Below are 19,801 nucleotides of genomic sequence, written 5' to 3'. Positions count from 1 at the left end.
GAGTACCTAACAAAGGGCACATAGTACGACAAAGAAGATAGATGCCTTGTTAACGTAGCATTTCATTCGAGGACGGGAATGTACGAGTTTAAGGATCCTACCATGTTTTTGATACTGTACAGTAGCTAATCTAGGACTAACTTGGGAATTGTCAAAACCTCTTTACGAATCGCAGCTTAGAATATCTTGAAGGTGATCCTAACTATCTCCCCAGTATCGATGACCGAACCGATCAGGAGCCGTATCTACTTTGATATCCACTCTATGGCTGCCAAATAGTAGGACCGGGCATGACGTATGAGTTGGCCTTGGGGCTGTTCCACTTGTCGAATTTGATACCGGGGTCGTCAGCCTTGTAGATACCGGGACTAAAGAAAGGAGATTAGTGATTTTGGTTTTAAGTAGAAGCAGAATATAACTTCAAGAAGTGCAACTTACATCTTGACTAGGGGGCTAGGGGTTCCAGTTCCGTCGCTGGCAATCTTGAGCTGGGCGCACTCCATGTAAAACTGAGCGCGGTCCTTGAACGCCTCGTGGAGGCCGATGTGCTCAACACGGACGAGGTACTCGCCGGCGGGGATCTCCTTGGGGATCGTGAACTCGATACGGTCCTTCTGCCAAGTGCACCAGGAACCGTCGTTGCCCGGGCTGCTGGGGTTGCAGAGACCGATCTCGTACACCTTGAACCAGTCGCCCGAGCCGTCGTACGAAGCGACGCCAGACTCGGGAGCCTTCGACATGTAGACGAAACCCGGGCCGGGGTGCTCGATGAACTCGTTGTACGCGAGCTTGAATCCGATCTTGTCGCCGGCGTTGACGGAGTAGGTCTGGGTGCTGCCGGCCTTGGCACCCTTGTTGCACCTTAGGTCGGGAGAATCGATGACCTCGTTGGGGAAAGACGGCATATATGTATTGCTGTTCTTTCGGATGTAGGTGTAGTCCTGACCGACAGCTTTGTCATTTACGATCAGTTGGGAGAAAATGTAATGGCCTTCCGCCAAAGTGGCAGCCAGTAAGGCTGTAAACGCGGTCGACTTCATTGTTGAGGCTTATGGACGGGTACGGGGAGTTCGATCGGTTGGAGTCTTCGCATTCCACAACTGGTCTGAGGTGATTCCTCTCATGTATTTATAAACGTCCAAGACCTGGGGAATGTAGCACTTCTTGGTCTTTCATGGCCTTCTACCACATGCTGTGGTTACCTCCTATATTAGAACAGAGTTACATTTCGGTTATCGCGCTTGCTTTAGACTTTAATGGAAGCTTTACTCGGCTAAGACAACGGAAGTATTTTCTTACTAGATGCACCTATGAAATATCTTGCCGTAGATGAAAGTTGCCTTCTCCGTGTTGCCAAGATCTGGGGGGCTGCAAGATACAGGGCATATTAACCGTCTTGGTATGCTTATTTATACCTGTTCATCAACTACAGTCAATATCCTATCCAATGAAGCCGCAAATTTCAATTAGCTTTTCAAATCTCCTGACTTATTTTAATTGGATAGAGACTCCTAAGATATACTCTTCCTTGTATATTTAACTTGGCGCGGCTTGCTCATTGGGAGCCTTATATCAATTCTCGAATTAGCAAAGTCTTTATGAGCGGCACTTACCTCCATAGCTGAATACAGATACTGTAATGTGGCCATGTACGACTTTCCCAAGGCTCTGGTAGAGAATTTGTAATTGATAGCTCGGTAATATTTCGTCAAGTAGGCGACGGCAATTGACGACGCGAGGGCTAAGTAATAATAACCCGGCCGTATTTCAACTAGCGAAGACCACAACCTCACTGCAAAACTTAGTCAATAATGGAAGCTAGACTCATCGTATCAGTTAGCCATAGCAACTCCGTACTTTGCCTAAGGTAGCTATATTAACACTCTCGCAAGTAGCCCATTAATGGCAGTAGGAAAGCAAAGGAGGACACTCAGAAGCAACTAGAATATTTTACTCCTTCTCAGTGCTAAAGAGGATGTCATTACTCTGCCTAAATTATTATCATGCCATTTGAAGAGAGAGAAAGGGACTCTCGCTGGATTATGTCCGAAGTTGCATAATATGAAGTAAAATTCCTAACCACTGTAAGAGCGGAAGAAGGACATAGTCTATTTAAGAAGTAGGTACCTATTTACACCAAGCGAACTCGCTCTTTAACCATGCAGGGCAGCAGCAATTCATTGCACCCCCCTCCCGACGTGTCAATAATATCATAAAGTCTAAATGACATATGCCCAACAACTTCGTGCCCTTCTGGACTCTGCCGCAGTAGCTTGCATACCCAAGTACGAATAGATGTTAAATTATATTCATCTCCTTCTTCATCTTCAATTTCTTCTTCTTCATATTCATGTATGCCGAGTACAAGGGCTTTGAATCTTCTGGCTTCGGGAATATCTCCTTGAGCTAGATGTGTACTGAGGCCTTCAATCAACTCGGCTTCTGTATACACACTGCGACCATCTTGACTTTTCCAGGTGGCATAGTCGTCGTCATCGAAGACAACTTCAAAAGTATCGGCTTCAATATGAATGGCTTGAGCGAAATTGAAGTTACGAATCGAAACGTGCTGTTGCTTGCATAAATCTCGCAGTGGCCATGGCTTCTTCATCTCATCTTCGACCCAAACCTCATTGCTCGAAGATAGCTCATAGAGAATGTCGTAGTCCCAATCAACGTGGCCTGACCAGCCAACCCAAGACCAGCTAGGGAAGTTCAGATCTAGGCGTCGTTGCCCTTCTGAGATTTTCCAGGTCATCCCAATCATTAGGAGAGCGGGATAGTCTCTTGTTATAATTTTATTTTCGTCTGTGACATATTCTGGGGGGAGAATTGGCACGCCGAACAGGTGAAACGCGGAATCCTCTTCCTCGGCCAGGTGCTCAAGAATACCCGAAAGTCCGTTTAGATAATCATGGCTATAGGTTAATTCCCTCCGTGAATATTCTGATATGCCGCCGAAAATCTGAAGTGGGTAATCTCTAACAGGATTCAGAGCGTATGATTGAGGATCTAAGCCTGCCTCTTCCTCAGAAGCATAAGATTCTCTAGCACTATAGTTTAGACATTGAAAAATCGCTTCTTGGTCCGTAAAGTACAAACGACGCCGAGATAGTATTTGTTCTTGGTAGGTCCAAGCCCTAGTTTGCCAGATACTAGATTTAATTAGGTTAAGAAGATTGTCAGGAATATCGACAATCGTCCAGTTAGAGGAGCCTCTCCTTTCTGCGACATTTTTTCGGGCCTTAGAAACTCCTGGTAGGCCGTGATTAGGGTCTGAACCAGCGGCTGCCATAATTGTTAGGGAAGCTCCATTATATATACGACCCATCCGCTGGATCTCAACATGTTTCTCCGTCGACTGACTTTGGTCAATACAATATCTGTCTATCCAGAGATATCGATATCCTAGCTTAGTCGTAACTTTAATCGCGTCTCGAATAGTGGCTGGAGAATCGTGAAGACCTTTGGATGAATCGTGCTCCTGCCGGCCCCAAACATAACTGAGTGCGACGTAGTCGTAGGATGGTTCGGCTCTCACGACTGTCATCATCTGACAATCAATCAGCTTACTCGGTGAGCTTTGCTTATGTTTCGGGGGTTCGCAGCGCTCCCGGTGGCTAGATGACGAGGTACAAGTTGATAAGTGTTGCTTGATTCGCTCATAATCAATGAACTCGCGAACGCCTGATAATTTCATTGATGTACTGCTCGGATCCCAACTGACTTCGAGAGGTACTGGGTTAGAACATCCGTAACTCGGGTCAAGTTTCCCCATATGATGGTCAAGGGTACGCTGCACTATCCTCGGCTTTAGCCTTAGGACAATGATGCTATTTGACCGTGGTGCATATCCGCCGGGGGGAACCATTCCTCCGTTTTCAGGGTACATCAACAAATCCAGACTATCATACTGGCGTACGTGAGGAGGAAGATTTCGATGCATCTTATTGACAATTTTGCACAGTGGGCAGAATAACCACCCATAGCGAGATATGGATTCACCTTCTATAAAACAGACGTGTACGGGGGCACCCGTATTAATCACATCTGTGACAAGTGCAATCATATCTAACGAAGTACACTTCGTACATAAATAACTGCCATATCCTGAGGATAGGGAAACTGTCCCACGAGATTGATCAACAAAGCTCTTATGCACCTGAGGTATTATGCAAATCGAAGTGATAGCATCGGGCTCAATGACATATCTTACCTTCTGAAGAGAGCTTGCCGAAGCTGGACCGGCGCTCCATAGTGATGATGTCTTGTAGGTTGGCTTACGTGCTTGTGTGCGTATCTTAGGTAGGTAGTTAAGTTAATCACAGAGTTCTCATAAGGAGCTACACGAAATATGGCTACCTGATATACCTTGCTATCATGTATTGAGCTTCGCTGGATTCTGCCCGAGCAGCCCAAAGTGGGTATGCTCGCGCCACAATGCTTTACGAATTCTTATACCTTAGGCATCCTATTAGCAGTGACGGTATACCGCCCCAATCAGAATACTTGACTTATTACTTATTATAGTAGCAACATCAGAATGGAAGGCTCCCGTAGGTACCCAAGGCAGATCTGTATTAGGACCCATAATATTCTATATTTTATATTTTATTCGTGAAAGTCAGCCTTATCCTTTGCTAATACTATCTAGTTGTAACTTCTCATTGGGTAGATCTAACAAGCTAAATCAAATTTAGGTGTTGCGCTATCAATAGGGGTAAGAGCAAATGAGATATCGGTCTGTGCTGTGTTGGCGTCTACTAATGTGTACCAGAAGGCGGTGCGCTGTCCGAAAAGCGCACAGCCGACTTGCGAGTAATAGTTTTTCGCGTTCTCAACCGAAGCGATGGCGTCGCGTTGCTGGGGGCCCGCTGCATTATACACATATTAGTATTTAGTACGTGACTGATCAACTGCCAAGGCAGAAAGACATTGCCCCCTTTTTCCTCTAAGGGGGAGGGGGGGACTTACAGCTCGGCCAACCGGTCTCCGTGATAAAAACAGGTTTGCCTTTTGCGACACCCTCTGTCTGTTGGACGGCGGACCAGAAGTTGTCTGCAGCCTGCCCGATGGCGTTCGGCTTAGTAGTTTCGAAATAGGGGAACGAGTTATGCCCAAGGAAGTCAACAGAGGCAATCACCCCGGCATTCTCAGGTAAAACCCAAGCCGTCCTAAAAGTCCAAGCCGTAGGTTAGTAATAGCTATTGCCTAACTACTAAACACTTAGGGAAACGGGGGTTTGATCCCCGATGCATGGAAGAAAGGGGGACTGACCAGGTATCAACGTGGCCGATCGGCTTGCCTTCTAAAGGGGTACCGCGCAGCCAGTCTCGCATCCAGCCGATATAACCTTCTATCTCTGCGCCGGTAGCACCGACGCCGGCATTATTGGCTTTGCCATCGGGACTGCTCCGGTATAAGTCCTCGGAGCCGACGCTAATGCCGACGATGCGGTCGGTGAAGGCCGTGCCTAGCCGGTTAGCAGCGGCAATAAGGGCGTTTAGTTCATTCTCATAAACGTCACGGCCGGCGCTAGCCCACAGGCCGGCGAGAATATGCGTGTCGGTATCGATTGCGGCTTGAAATGCCGATATGGGGTCCGCGGCCGTGCCGCACTGGATCGACGTGTAAAGGCGCGCCGCGGTAAACTTGCCCTCCGTGCCGGGCAAGCCCTTAGCACGCTCGAAGAAGCCCTTAAAGTCGTTGTATCCCCGGCACGACCCATCGTTATTAGTTGACCCGTAGTTGAAGCCTTGGTAGACTTGTGCGGCAGCAGTGGCGGCAAAGCCGAGGGAAGCGAGATGCTGTCGGAGCTGCATACTGTTTTACCTTTGCCTCTCTTACGAAAATTATTTCACTTTAATGTAAGTAAGATGTAGTACGATGCAATTTATAGGGTGAAGATCTTAAGATTGTAGATTTAGAATGGGATAGGGAAAAGGGGATCGCTGATATTTAAACTGACGATATGTATAACATAAATACCTTATACATTCTACATAACGTAATACACACGGAAATCCAATCCGATCACCTCCAAAAATTACAGTAATATCCCGAGTCTTCCAGCTCAGAGTTGACAATGACGACGGGTGAGGCTCGTATTTAAAGGGCCAAGAGATGCCCAGGCGAGCTAGAGTGCACCGGTAGAGACGGTCAAAAACTTCCAATTGGGCGACATCGCAGATAGTTCCCGATGTAGAAATTGATTGACTACCGTCACTTGGTGAGCTGGACACCGCCGCGAAACTAGCACAGCCAAGGGCTTTGTCACCGGCTCAGCGGCTTTGCCCCTTTTATGAACGTCATGTAATGACCCTGACTTTGTTAATTACCATTCCTAATGATAAAGCGCCTAACTAGCAGCGCATCCTAACTTAACATAGCTACCTAGGAGGTAGGTATGTACTATCCTTCTTAACGCCGAAGATACAACATGTACAACCATACCTTGCAGTATCCCAAGTCGAAGTTGAAGTCATGTACATAGCCGTAAAACCGCGTGCTTCAATAACCCGATGTTCTACAGCAGCTACCTGCGAAACCCGATGACACGCGTTCATATGTATAATGTATATAACACATAGCTAAGAGATATATATCCCGAGATACACAGCATAGATGCTGCCGTATCTAAATGACCCGAGTAACTACAGAAGTAGACGTATACAAACGAACTAGGTATACCAAGCACAACGTATAACAGCACCAAATTAATACCACATATTTACTCTAAGAATCCATACTCCCTCGTGGGCTCTCCAGCGGACTAACCGTCACCGGGCTTTCCGGCACCTCCGTATCACTATCCACCTCATCAACACCTATAGGCGAAACCAAGTCGTCGCGCTCCAGACCGCCTTCGTCAGCTGCGCTAGGCGCCGAGACGTAGCTAAGCCGTGGCAAACCATCTACCCCTTCTCCTTCCCCGTCACTACTTCCGATCGGCGACACGGGCTCCGGGCCCACGGCGCTGATGGGCCTTGTAATCGAAAGCGACGTCGAAGGTTTGTTTACGGCACGGTGCGGGCTAATCCCGTCGAGAACCCGACTCATGATCGGCGATACGGGAACGTGGCTTAGCCGCGGGCTTTGAAGTGCCGCCGTGGCACTGGTAGGCGTGGTACCTGTGCCCTCGAAGTCTCGTGACGGTTTGAGCGGCGGGAGGGGGGGTACGGGTTTAGTACCCGGGGGAGGTGGGGGAGGGAACGGGTGCACAGGTGTACGTGGCAGACTTTTCTGCCGCCAGTCGCTAACTCCTCTGCTTTCCGGACCGCGGGTTCCAAGCCGACTATCGCTGAGGCGCTTCATCAAGTTTGCGTCGACCGGATGCGAGCCCAGAGGGTTGCCTGGCGGACCAAGTGGCCAGTTCGGCCCGGGGCTCTGGCGCGCTGCTGCTGATTTATACCTCCTGATACCTGGTGCGAAGGAGGTGGCGGATATGGGCGGGGGCTTGGAAATGGAGATTGGATGCTCTTGGATCATGGAAAGGGGGCGTAGAAAGCTTCTTCGGGTCGGCGGCCTCTCTGGCCTTACTGTTGCTGTTGTCTGCCTTGGCTCCTTTTCTGGCGACGGCAAGATATCGGTCGAACTATCTGTACTCTTCACGGGGACCGATGGAGCGGTAGCAGCATTCTTTTTGGCCCGACGCCGACGGAATATTAGAGCAGCGATTATGGCGGATATAATAACGAAGGCGACTGAGCCGACTACGGTACCTGCTATAGTGCCCGCGGATATCGAAGAACGAGATAACGAGTCGCTCGCGGACTCGATCGCGATTTGGGTTGAATTAGAAGGGTTGGAAGACGAATCTGTTGCTGTCGTCGATGTATCTGATGTCATGGTTAACTCTGGCGGAAAGGGGTATAGGATCCCGAATCCCTGTGATGCTTGGCATTCGATGTGTCTGAATGTTTCCTGAGGGTCATCGTCATTATCGAACCAATAAGTGTAGCAGGATGGATGTGTGCTAGGGCTATGATTGGAACAGTCAGTACAATTAGTCTAGCAATATTGTTATGAAGACTGCTCGCTTCAAACTAACCAGCATAGTGTCTGTGGCCCACATTCAGCTGCGTGGAGGACTTTTCCATAGTCAATGCAGTCCGTATAGATCGTAGAGGCACAGTCGTCAGCGCCCGGCAAGCAGCAACCACGATATCCCTCTACATTGGTACACTCATATCCGAATTTGCAAGTGACTTTCGATTACTCAGGTTAGCGATCCTAACTGTCTCTTGGTGTTCGGTGTTTAGATGCCGATCGAGGGGAAGGTAAACTCACTCGTACTGGTGGTTGCGAAACCACAGGTGTCGACCCCCATCACGAAATCGGTCGTGCCTGGGACGTTCACGGCAGTGAGAGACGCTGGTTGCCCCCCAGGCCGTATCTCATAAGGGTTGAGGGTCTGGGTTGGGATGCTGATTAGCGGCATGTCGGGTCGCCAGAGTTGATGGTAGTCATCATTAGACTCATCACTCATATCTAGTGAGGTATTGGGAAATGAAACAGCCCTAAGAATTTAGAATATCCATAAGAATGTGGGATACGGCTCGGACTCGATAAGGGGCAACTTCCTTTCGAGCAAATCTCATTGTCCTCAAATCCAGGGGCGAATATCCCTGACTTATCCCACGACCATTTGCTCTTTGTGTTTACTTTGAATAAACACCAAATCACCTCGCAAAGACACGTGCGTAAAATAAAGAATTGCGTGTATAATTAACAATGACTGAGGCGATACGTTTCCGTTTCACCGATAGTCGGGAAATGCCCATACGGTGCCACAACTACTCGCCCCTTGGCGGAATAGATTTTATCTATATCGACGAAAATACATCCAAACTGCTTAACTCCTTCCCCGGCCACTACATATAAAATGTTAGACTTGATACCATACCTGGAGATATGAAAATCATAGGAAAGGGGGAGACCAATGTTTTTCGTCTCAAGGTTTAAGAGAACATACCGAGAACATAGTGTTGGATTCGCATGAAGATCCGAGTCCTGCATTGTCCGTCCAGGCTGGTTCCCAATAGAAAATTCCATTACCATTCTTTACTCCGGCTACCACCTCTGCGACTTTCTTCATGAAGGTAGTTTGGCCGTCTGCCGAAAATGGTATGCTCTGGAGGTCGCTCGGGAACGAGTAGGCGGGAGACTTGCAGGAGGTAGGCCAGTTGGTCTCGGCCACGACAATCTCCTTACCCCACGTATTTGCCATGTTGGTAAGACTCGTTTTAAGGTTCGAAAGCGTTGCAGCCGAGTTGCTATTTAGCTGGTTAGGAGCCATAGTCATAACCCTATTATTTGCCTATGTTACGGGATACCTACTAGAACGGATAATAGGAAACGCCCATCATGTCGAAGTCCGAAGTCACCAATGGCCCGGCCTTTAAGGCAGATTCGTACCAATTCTTTTGGGTGTTCCAATCCCATCCATTGTCGAGATGGATCATGATACGGGGCTTAGGAGACAGATTGCTGTCCTTGACTCCCCACGCAGCCGAGTGCAGTAGCTGAGCAACGTTGTAAAAGTTGTTTGTGGAACCTGTTGGGAACAGGAGACCTGACCTAATCTCATTACCGATCGAGATGATGGTGGGTGATATGCCCGCCGCAGCAAATTGGTTCGACACGTCCAACGTGTAGTTATAAAGTTTCCAAGCAAGATCGTCAACGCTCGTGGGCCATCCTGAAGGAATTGCTTGATGCCCTGGATCGGCCCATCTGTATTAAAGAGGATGTCAATAATTTAAGGTCTTGATATAAGATTTAGAGTGTATGTTTCAGGGACTCAGCATCTTTACTGAGACTCGACTCAGCGAGTGCTCTATTTGACTCACGTATCACTATAATGAAAATCCACGTAAACGTCCAGTCCGGCGGTTTTTGCCCGCTGTGCCAATTTTAAATTGTAGTCTAAGTTGTAATTTCCATCGCTAGGATTGACCCAGACTCTCTGTCGTACGGTGTTGACTCCGGATTCCTTTAAGATCTTTTCGAGGGGCTCTGTGCTTCCACTTGTAGTGGTATAAGATATCCCAGCTTTCTCCTCAATTATAACCGAAGACCAGTCGGCGCCTTTATACTTGAGCGCAGCTTGCACCGAAGTGAGCGACGAGAAAGCTAGGAAGAGAGAAGCCAACATTCTGCTCATAAAATAGATAAAATAGCGGGGACAACTAAGATAATTATCTTCGCAGACGATTTTGCGTTTTGCATGGGAACAGCTCCCCTTAATATTTTTATTTCTTTTATTTTTTTTTTATTTTTTTTTTATTTTTTTTTTTTTTGCAAGTGGCTTCAGTTAATTCAGAGTGATATAGGCCCCTCTTAATGGTATGATACGAGTAACTTAAGACGGTGACATATAAGCATGGTCTGGTGGAATCTAACCCGAATTAAGACCAATCCGACATTAGCAACCGAACGCCTATAGGGCTGCTATTATAGATGAACGTGCCCTATAAATATTCTTTAACTAAGGGATGCTGAAAGACTTAAGCTGTTGAGTTATATAATAGTATCCCACTGGGGAGATATCAGAAGGCATCTCAACCGAAACGTTCTGTTTTGTTCTGTTTTATCCGAGTGGTACACTAATTTTCCGTCATGATGCTGAGCTAGGCCACGATAGGCGCGGAGGTGAGAACTAAACAAGCTAATCGGAACGAATCTTCCTCGAGGCCAACTCAACTGATTGGTTAGGTTCTAGTAATGGTTGTCTTATGTGATAGTGGAAGTAAAAAGTACAGAGATGTAGGTGCCAGATCTGGGGAAAGGTTCTAGAATGATAATTGCCAAGACATGATCGTACCTTACAGACTGCTGTTGCTATGTAGGAACCGGGCTGCCAAGAATTTAGACACTCTAACACTTTAAGTAAGATGTAAGCCAATAGATCTTGATAAAATTTATACCTAGGTGAGATGACAGCCGCGGAGTATCTATGTAATACAGACGAGACATTGAACACTTATCCGGGTCTTAGTTCGTAATATTTATGCGCTCAGACTTGCTGTAGACGAAATGAATATAATATACTTGAGGGCAGTTGAATAGATAGATACTACGTACCGTCGTAGTATCCGATTATTTTGTTTGCTTTGTTAAAGTCGACGGATAGCGGCTGTATCCGTTCTCGGTTCTCACAGACCATATCGGCCCCATGTGGGGATTCCAAAGTAGGTATTCATCTGCACTCTCAGTTGACAGGTTGATCGCTGATCATTGATCACTGACCACTGATCGCTATGATTGGCGTTGGGTTCTACTCGCGTATCGATTTTTCGGCGCTAAACCACTTGGGATCGACAAAGCACGGTGAGCTAGCTGGCTACTAAGGTGGCCGGCCGCCGGCGTAGGAAAAAGCTTAATCGGGCTGTCGGCGTTTGTACCGTTCGTACTTTTCTAGGTACAATACAACAATACATACTAGCTCCTGTACGGATTAGAGGTAATTCACTAACACGCCGAGACCCGTCAAAGTTTACAGACATCGGATTCTCGACGCTCTGATCGGTTAACCAGGCAATTATGGAACCATCCAAGAGAGTTGCCAATTCCACTTAATTTCGGTTCTAAATCCCCTCAATTGGCAAGAGAGGAGGGCAATAATAGTTTTTAGCGCCGTCAAGCATAGAGCATTGCGGATAGCCGAGGGAAAATGTCATCGAAGCGTTTCATATCCGTTCCAAGAGGTAGGATTAAGAGACAAGCTATTGGTCACGTATGGCCGCCATGGTAAAAACGTGCGGCTTTCGAGAATGAGGCTTCTTCACCCCGAATTAATAAGATAAAGAAAAGTACTAAAGCCAATATGCCAAAGTCTTTCGCGTCGATATATTTTCCCAGGGCAGAGGTAGGTACCGAGATCAATCAAAATGGGATGTTAACGGTGGATTGACGACGGATGAGCCGAGTGGCAACCGAGCATCGATACCCTTGCTGGCGGATAATATCAAGCTACCTATATAAGGTACTTATTTAGGTCATTGGGTTTCAATAATCTTCGGCTGGGCATTGGCATGGTTTTAAATAAGCAAAAGAAAATGAGAGGCGGGAAAATGAGTGTATTACGGATGTCTTCTATTGAGGCGTACAAATACTTTGCTGAAGAAAAAAAGGCAAAATTGTAAAAGTTGGAATAGACTATTTGCTTATGGTTCTTATCTCATCCCATCCTTATTTGTACATGGGTTGTACGGGTCGTAGTGGACGTACGACTACGTAAGCCCATGCCCGGTTGTACCTGACTAGATACACCTTCGGAGTAAGATGTCCATTCAGCCATTCCAAAGCACCTGAGCACCTTACTACCTAATTGGAGATCCTGTCCAATCCCGTCTGCATAAACCCCGCATGCTGTACCTAGGTACTCCAAATATTTTAACGCGGCGATACGAAGCAAACGCAGAAGAAGCTGCATTGCTGTCATGGACGCTAACCGCATGAAGATAGACCGATACCTTACTTCCTTCGTAATGGATTTCAATTAATACGGTTTCGTGCTCTGGATAGGAGATAAGATGGAAATTATAAAGTCAATTTCGGTAATATGACGTGAATTATCTAGCACACGTAATTCTTAATTGGAGACTGAGCCTGCTAGACAATCTTTGCAGCTATGAAAAGTGATAGCGAGAAACAACGCCGAGGATTTAAAGTGGGCTAGCCGGATAGAGAAAGAGCTAGAGGGCTAACGGACTGCTAATTGGCCTAATATTTTTTCAACCTTCCCTGTCTGGGGTAGGCTTACCAGTAAAGCTTGATTCTTGGCGTTCCAAATTTCTGGCCTGATATGGCACTTATGGCACTAGCAAAGACACTAAGTACTCTCGGCAAGCGGCACCAATGCTGCAGCAACGTCAGTCAGTTCCAAAGGCAAATATCCTTGTACAAATAATGAAAGATGATTGGATAAATTAGGGTCTGTTATCGTGAGCTTCATCGGTGAAATGCGTATTCCATTCGTCTCTATGGTCTTTTTTCTTTTCTTTTCTTTCTTTCCGGCCGTCCAGACTTTTTTTTTCTTCATACCTCCTGCCCAGCTATCCGAAGAGGAACCTCATCAAACAAATACTAAACATCCTAACACTCTACGGACATACCTCCCTGTCCACCCCCCGGCCAATAAATTCAGGTACAACCCATCCATCAACACACCATCTCCGTCTCATTACGTACTCCATCCCGACTTGTATCGCACTTCATCCTACATCTCCCCAATTCTTCTTCCATCTTCTCCTTCTATCCATAGTCAAATCATCTCTTCTTACCTTTCCAATCCACCTTTTACAAAACTTTACTCTCAATAAGATATTTACTTATCTACAGATTTTGGTTCGAATAACAGTCAATTCGGCACCCATCAATTATAAACGCCGTTCAATCGCAAAGATGATCAACACACGCGCCGCCGCTGTGGTGCTCTCCGCCCTCACCCTCGTCTCTGCCCAAGCAAATTCCAACTCAACCTTTACGATCGATCCCACCGATGTCGACCTTTCGGATCGCGGTAAGTTCTCGTAAAGTCACGATGTTGGTGCCCGATACTGATCATTCCGTGAAGTCAGTTGGTGTCAAGGGCAGACAGACAGTTGCAACACGCTTTGCGGAACAGTAATACAGAACTCATGTTCGACGGTGAGTTTCTAGCAGCTAGTGTTAGTATCCGGCTAAGCGCATAGCTAATAAAGATGTAGGATACTCTGGATTTCCAGTGCGTTTGTCAGGGCGGCAACGAGCCGGATATGAATGAATTCATGAACACGGTGCCTTGGGTAGGAGTTTTTCCCCATTTACTTGGGCAGTTTCTATTGCTGTTACCTAAAAAGGTATACTGACTCTTCCTCTCCATAGTTCGTTTGCGAAAGACTTCAGAGCAACTGCATCACGGAAAACGAGAACAACGCTGCCGGCCAGAAGAACTGCACCGAGACATATGGTGACAAATGTGGCACGGAAGACGTGGACAAGCACCAGGGAGAGGGTAGCGTGAGCACGACTAGCAGTTCTAGTGCAGCTCCCAGTGGGACCGCTACTGCCGCCAGCTCGGCCGCTCCGAGTTCATCTTCCTCCGAGGCTGCCGCCGTTCCAACCAATATTCAATATCTTGGAAATGGTGCCGCCGCTGTGGCTCTCGGCATGTTCGCCTACATGCTCTAGAGATGAATATAGGCGCGAGTTTCATGGTTGCCAAATTTGACAGCATGCATAGTTATTAATACGGAATAATTATTTTGGTGGCCGTCGTTCCTTTCCCATACATTTTGATATTAGCAGCACTCCCCCCTATACCCAAGTCATGTTGTACGTGACAACCCTAATTCACGAGGAGACGATTCGAGTATTTATGAGCAAGCACACGTCGATGGAAATTAATGTTGAGGAAGCTGTTGAGAGTATAGTACTGGCATTAACCACACCGCGACGCTGGTTAATAAAGCTATAAAAAAACCCTATGAGTTGGTAGCTATAGCAGAGACAGAACAATAAAAGCCATCAAATGGTGCCATTGGCTCCTTTGACAAACAAACCGGGCCGAGTATGAAAATTTGACATTTGTCCAATGGATTGTTTCAACCCCTTTGTCTTCGTTACAAGGTAAGGTGCTCACACACAATGGGATTGTTTTTTCTTTCATAAAATAGAAAAAGAATGAATTGGTTCTTAACTTGGTCAAAATCCTTCTGGAAGTAACCTAGTGTAATGACCTCAATGTAATTTCATACCGAGCAGCGAGTGTAACGTATCGAAGGTCTAACAAAAGCGTCGTTAGATTACCTGAATATATTCATAGGATAGGTCGCCTTGAGCGGTGTTGTGTTGAACATATCAAACGCAGAGATGGCGAGCTTTAATGAATTTACCGTACCAGTCGGTACTCGTCATTCATTCGGTATAGAATTGGAATTTCTGGTAGCTTATTTACCGAACGATGCGCCGGACCCGAATGAAACCGAATCTCACTTGCTTCCTCCTTTACTACGAGTCGACACTTCGAACTACAAAGCCACGAGGGAAATCAGGGAAAATATTCGCGCTACTCTTAGGGCAAATGGGATTCCTGTTTCTGAAGCTGGGAGTGGTTTCGCTACGCCAGTAGATGGGTTTAGGGACGAGTCACCTTTTCGACTTCATGAAAAAGACAAATGGAACATCGATATAGATGGTAGTCTCAGAGAAATGTTCATTGATAAATACAAGTGGCAAGCTATCGAAATACAAAGCCCGGCGTTATGGGTAACGGATGAGTCGTTCAAGGAGATCGAGTACGTTACCAACATCCTCACTTCTAACTACCGCCTCCGTGTCAACCCGACATGTGGTTTCCACGTTCATATCGGAAACGGAGTAGATTTCTTCACAGGTGAATCAATAAGGAGACTAGGTATGTTCCTCTGGGCTGCTGATCCTACTCTCTCGCGTCTGCACCCCCCGTGGCGTAGAGTTCATACATATTCAGCGAGTCTTCGCTACCACAGCCGACTAGCCACCGAAGGAATGACCATGAAAGATGTGCGAAATGAGTGCGAATCGTGGTTGTCGACTGATGACCCAATAGCAATAACCAAATTCTCAGATACCACTAGGGAAGAGGTGGCATTCGGCAGCGTGGAGGGATGGGAGGCATACGCAAAATGGCGCAATCGTGTAGGTCCGTTTATGACATTAAGAGACGATATCGGCAGTGCATCAACGGAAGACTCGTCAGACCAACCTCGCAGAGACTCAGAACCTTCCCTTCTACCATCATGGGAAACAGTGGAGCTTGTAGGGCGTCACCTACGCCAACAGGAAAGGGAGAGAGATGTACCCCCTGAGGATCATACACTGCATAGGAATATAGGCTGGATTCGTTGGGACGCGTTGCAGGATACTGAAGTCATCGCACATGTTTATTCCCTTTGTAAAGACCATTACGGAACCACAAATCCCACCAGGCTTGACACCATCGACCAGATACAGCTTGTAATTCTTGCACAATGTGCCTTTATGTACGGTAGCAGTATCAGCGAGATAGATGATGCACAATTTTACCAAGTTATACTAGCGAGCGCGCCATATTTCGAAGCCGCGCGTTTCGGTTGGCAATACGATTCAGCTGCTAAGAACTTCTTCCTAGCATCATCTAAAATTGGCCCCATACTCTCAAAGCCGAGACCGAAGAAGGAAGAGCGGATCGACTCGCCCTATATCCTCAGAAAATGGCAAAATATAGTCGAGCAAATGGAACCAAAAGATGACGAACATCCTAGTTTATCCGAATACAACGAAGCTATACAAACAAACGAGGGTATCTCGAATCTCTTCGAGAGATTTAGATCTCGTGCCGACTCCCCAGATTCCCAATATCAGCGCGACATACCATCACCGCCGCGTTTTGATGATATTAGCCCTACATCGTCTGCTATCATAGCCGATTATTTATCGTTTTCCCCTGGTGTCTCTGAGCCAGGTTCCAGCCCTCTCGATCCTAGCCCGAAGCCTCTGCCCCAAAGGCCATCTTCTAATGAGTCATCTAACGATTCGCCACCTATGCCTAAGTTACGAAGAGGTTTTTCTGATATATCCTATCACGACAATATAAATCTCGACGGGCCGTACAGTCCTTTTCCCCTGTACCTCGAGCCTGAGGATGAGTCCCGGCCACAGAAGATTCGCCCCCACGATGTAGATGACATCACAGCCCTCTATCAGTCCGAAACCGCAAAGTATGCCAGGATCCCCGACCCAATGTGGGACCGCATCGGCTGGGTTCCGTCAATCTTGAACCCTCTCCCGGACCCGGCCGGCGAGGACGCAAAATCCGACCCTATCTTTTCCCGCAGGGCCATGTACGAAAGCCCGCCGGAGGTCAAGCCGCATCCTATTACTTCGGGGATCCAAGGCATCGCCAACCTCGCGGCCTGCGATTCGGCCATGGCCGTCGCGACGCTGCTCCAGGGCCCCTTCGGCTGCCGCCTCAACTACAACTTCAAGCACTACTCGGCGCTGGCGCTAAGAGACAACAGGGAATACGGGCCCGCGTCGTCGAACTCGCGCACGATCGAGTTCCGCGAGGCGGCGGGGACGCTGGACGCGAAGTGGATCTCGACGTGGGTGCGCATCACGGCGGGACTCGTGAGATTCGCGCGGCGCGCGAGCCCTCGCGATTACCTGGTTGTCTTGGACAAGCTTATGGAGCAAGAGGATCGCGACGTCGCTATAAAGACGGCTAAGGCTACTGGGACTTACGATCCCGCAGATCACGACGAAGAGGATAGGTATGATGTTTGCGACTTGCTCGAGGATATCGGGTTGTTCTCTGAGGCTGCTTTTATTCGGAAGCGGGAACAGGAGTCTGGCCCGCCCAGGTGAGGAGGTATATATATATGAGCTGAATGTTTTCTGAATTTCTGGGTGGGTAGCCTTGGATTGGTAAGTCGTTGTCCTTGATTTGAGGTAAAGTTGGTATGAAGTATGTAGGTTAGCGCTTTCACCATTTTTAAGCTTGCCGTGTTTTTCTTGTTTTTTCTAGTATGGATATGATAGATCTCGCATATGTTAGAGTTGAATTAAATTTACACTTGTTATACATGAACTATATACGTAGCCATTTATTGAGAATTGCGTTTGCGTGTCGCATAGTGAGCCGTGGATTAAAAGAGCCTTGAAAACTTTCTTTAGTTCGTCTTTACCCCTATTTAACTTCGTTTACTAAAACTTGCCGAATTCGTCCGGCTACTAGCAAACTGGCCAATAGGGGTTGAACTACTATAGGGTCAAAGATACCAGTCACATTGCACAACTTGCCCCCCTTTTACCTTTCCACTAGGTACTACCTATCCGTCTTACTCTATCATACTCTTTAAACGGATCCTTGTGTAATCCATTTATCCCTCCGCAATAATTAAATGTTTCAGGAGGCTTCACAAGTCTACCATTCATTTTTGGAGGGCTAGGTATTGGAGCGCATTGTATTTATATTGGCCACGATAAGTGAAGTTTATAAAGAACAAGTCCAGGTTCCGCCCCACTAAAATACCCCTTTAAGATAAAGGGGTAAAGAGACTAGTATTTTCGAAAGCTAATGAATGTTCTATATATATTCAAGGTCAAACAAACATTTGCTCTAATCAAATATTATACATGAGACAGGTTGATTATCAGCATACCTCATAGATACCTTATCTAGGCAGATAATTTAGAAGAGTATAGGTACCGCCATAGGCAAGTAAAGATACCTAGCTTCCGTACATGTGGCCCAACGGATATCAAGTTTTTACAGAAGGCCACGCATTATATACAAAAAGTTGTTATACCATTTAGTTATAGTCTAAGCTATCTGTGCATTAAAATATTCCTTAGGTGTAAAAAGCACGTACCTTGGTTATCAGGCAAACACCAACCGCATGACCAGTTGACACGCGTCGCCTAGTTGCCCAGCACAGCAACAGCTCACCTGCTCCCCCACCCATTGTAAACTTTATAATTCCCAAAAACAAGTAGGCGTTTACACCGGAGACCAGTTGGTCGAATTGGCTAGGCACCTAATTTGAGAGGGGTTAAGACCTAGAGGCCACAGTTCGATTCACACTCGAAGGGTTTAGCGACCCTCAACTGAGTCCAGATACGGCCCGGACCCCTGCATATGGTAACACTCTCATTACCTAGCGAGGACCGGTACAGGCCGCAAAGAAATACCCATAGCGAAAGTAGGGCGCGCAGTAGCAACCGTCGGTAATAAAGAATAACGGTTGGCTGGGCGTTGAAGAGGAGGTGGTTTCCCCTTTTTTTTCCCTTCCCCTTTTCACTATTTAAGTCTCGTCGACTTTAATTCTACTTTACATGCAAAATTCACTCTCCAAGGGACTTACAGTATCGCGCTGACAGCTAGTACCTTGAAAATATTCTTTACATGTTGCTCATTTCCGACTATCCAGAAAATCGTAAAATTATTATGTGCTCGCCACATAGTGCTCTAGAAGGTTTCGTCTATTCAAAGCCACTCTAGGATCTCTTGGCTGACCTTGTCTTCCTGTAATACTTCCTGTAATAATTACACGAACTTGCCAAGGTACCTAACTTAACCATCTAACCATCAACAGGTATATTCCAACTAGGCCTTTATGGTTTACCGTGTTCGACCCTCCACGGCACTTCACTTAGGGGCTAGGGGGCATTTTACTAAATAATGTTGGTCGGGGATCCACGTCACCTAATTAGGGTTACAGTTGTAGGCAGCTGGCTACGGTCATGAGTCACTGAAGCATCTATTGAGGCAGTCACGATTAAGGCATCTAAGGAAGGAACGAGGCCCTTAGGGCCTCAGGGCCAATTATATAAAGAAACGGGGTCCCGTAGCCTTTTAGATTTAGCAACGCACTCGCAATACAAGACCAGTCCCACAAATAAAGTAAATCTTTAACATGTAGTTAATAAACAAAAGTTAGTTACTATATATTGTAAATGTGATGGAATATAGCTTTTTTCTTTTTTATATCATAAGAAACTATTGGCGTATATCAGACTGGGATATCGATATAGCTACGAGCCCTTTGCCCCAGATATCTTCGTGGTAAGGAGTACACCTAGGTGATCGTCCTTAGCCATACTAAACTATGGCTGTCAGCTACCGCACAATTTAGTTATATGGTGGTTGATCCAGGTACCATCTGCAGGTTTCGTCAACGTAACTACGGAGACCGCTTGCAACACAACGCATATTTCTATTCGTGCTAATTGAACCACCTACATACAAGTATGGTGCCCATTCGCCTTATATTCACGTCGCGCCACGCAACGACTA

General features: G+C 46.7%; 7 protein-coding genes across 7 annotated transcripts; 2 read left to right on the top strand and 5 right to left on the bottom strand.

Annotated features, from left to right (window-relative positions):
* Positions 1–262: 262 nt before the first annotated feature.
* On the bottom strand, positions 263–1,040 carry F5Y00DRAFT_256950 (glycoside hydrolase family 61 protein; the record flags this gene model as incomplete). Its single annotated transcript, XM_048010492.1, has 2 exons — positions 263–368; positions 439–1,040. 2 exons carry the CDS (start codon positions 1,038–1,040, stop codon positions 263–265), a joined length of 708 nt encoding a protein of 235 aa, XP_047870385.1.
* A 1,091-nt stretch (positions 1,041–2,131) lies between these two features.
* Positions 2,132–3,946, bottom strand: F5Y00DRAFT_267615 (heterokaryon incompatibility protein-domain-containing protein; the record flags this gene model as incomplete). Its single annotated transcript, XM_048012099.1, has 1 exon — positions 2,132–3,946. The coding sequence occupies one exon, from the start codon at positions 3,944–3,946 to the stop codon at positions 2,132–2,134; it is 1,815 nt and encodes a 604-aa protein (XP_047870384.1).
* Positions 3,947–4,619: 673 nt separating this feature from the next.
* F5Y00DRAFT_267613 (glycoside hydrolase family 17 protein) lies at positions 4,620–5,822 on the bottom strand (the record flags this gene model as incomplete). The annotated part of the gene is made up of 3 exons (XM_048012098.1): positions 4,620–4,874; positions 4,975–5,174; positions 5,278–5,822. The coding sequence occupies 3 exons, from the start codon at positions 5,820–5,822 to the stop codon at positions 4,678–4,680; spliced, it is 942 nt and encodes a 313-aa protein (XP_047870383.1). The 3' UTR covers positions 4,620–4,677.
* Positions 5,823–6,735: 913 nt separating this feature from the next.
* F5Y00DRAFT_256947 (uncharacterized protein) lies at positions 6,736–8,488 on the bottom strand (the record flags this gene model as incomplete). Its single annotated transcript, XM_048010491.1, has 3 exons — positions 6,736–7,981; positions 8,051–8,207; positions 8,290–8,488. The coding sequence occupies 3 exons, from the start codon at positions 8,486–8,488 to the stop codon at positions 6,736–6,738; spliced, it is 1,602 nt and encodes a 533-aa protein (XP_047870382.1).
* Positions 8,489–8,825: 337 nt separating this feature from the next.
* On the bottom strand, positions 8,826–10,156 carry F5Y00DRAFT_250388 (glycoside hydrolase family 53 protein; the record flags this gene model as incomplete). The annotated part of the gene is made up of 4 exons (XM_048009726.1): positions 8,826–8,873; positions 8,975–9,275; positions 9,340–9,735; positions 9,852–10,156. The coding sequence occupies 4 exons, from the start codon at positions 10,154–10,156 to the stop codon at positions 8,826–8,828; spliced, it is 1,050 nt and encodes a 349-aa protein (XP_047870381.1).
* A 2,828-nt stretch (positions 10,157–12,984) lies between these two features.
* On the top strand, positions 12,985–14,555 carry F5Y00DRAFT_223156 (uncharacterized protein). The gene is made up of 4 exons (XM_048005836.1): positions 12,985–13,525; positions 13,580–13,653; positions 13,713–13,790; positions 13,870–14,555. Exons 1-4 carry the CDS (start codon positions 13,408–13,410, stop codon positions 14,173–14,175), a joined length of 576 nt encoding a protein of 191 aa, XP_047870380.1. The 5' UTR covers positions 12,985–13,407; the 3' UTR covers positions 14,176–14,555.
* Positions 14,556–14,856: 301 nt separating this feature from the next.
* On the top strand, positions 14,857–17,392 carry F5Y00DRAFT_267611 (putative amidoligase enzyme-domain-containing protein; the record flags this gene model as incomplete). The annotated part of the gene is made up of 1 exon (XM_048012097.1): positions 14,857–17,392. One exon carries the CDS (start codon positions 14,857–14,859, stop codon positions 17,368–17,370), a length of 2,514 nt encoding a protein of 837 aa, XP_047870379.1. The 3' UTR covers positions 17,371–17,392.
* Between the last annotated feature and the right edge of the window lie 2,409 nt (positions 17,393–19,801).

This window comes from Daldinia vernicosa (assembly GCF_022497035.1).
Source record: "Daldinia vernicosa strain CBS 139.73 unplaced genomic scaffold F5Y00scaffold_1, whole genome shotgun sequence".
Lineage (NCBI taxonomy): Eukaryota > Fungi > Ascomycota > Sordariomycetes > Xylariales > Hypoxylaceae > Daldinia > Daldinia vernicosa.
The sequence above is the reverse complement of the archived record's forward strand: the minus strand, read 5'-3'. Positions and strand labels throughout refer to the sequence as shown.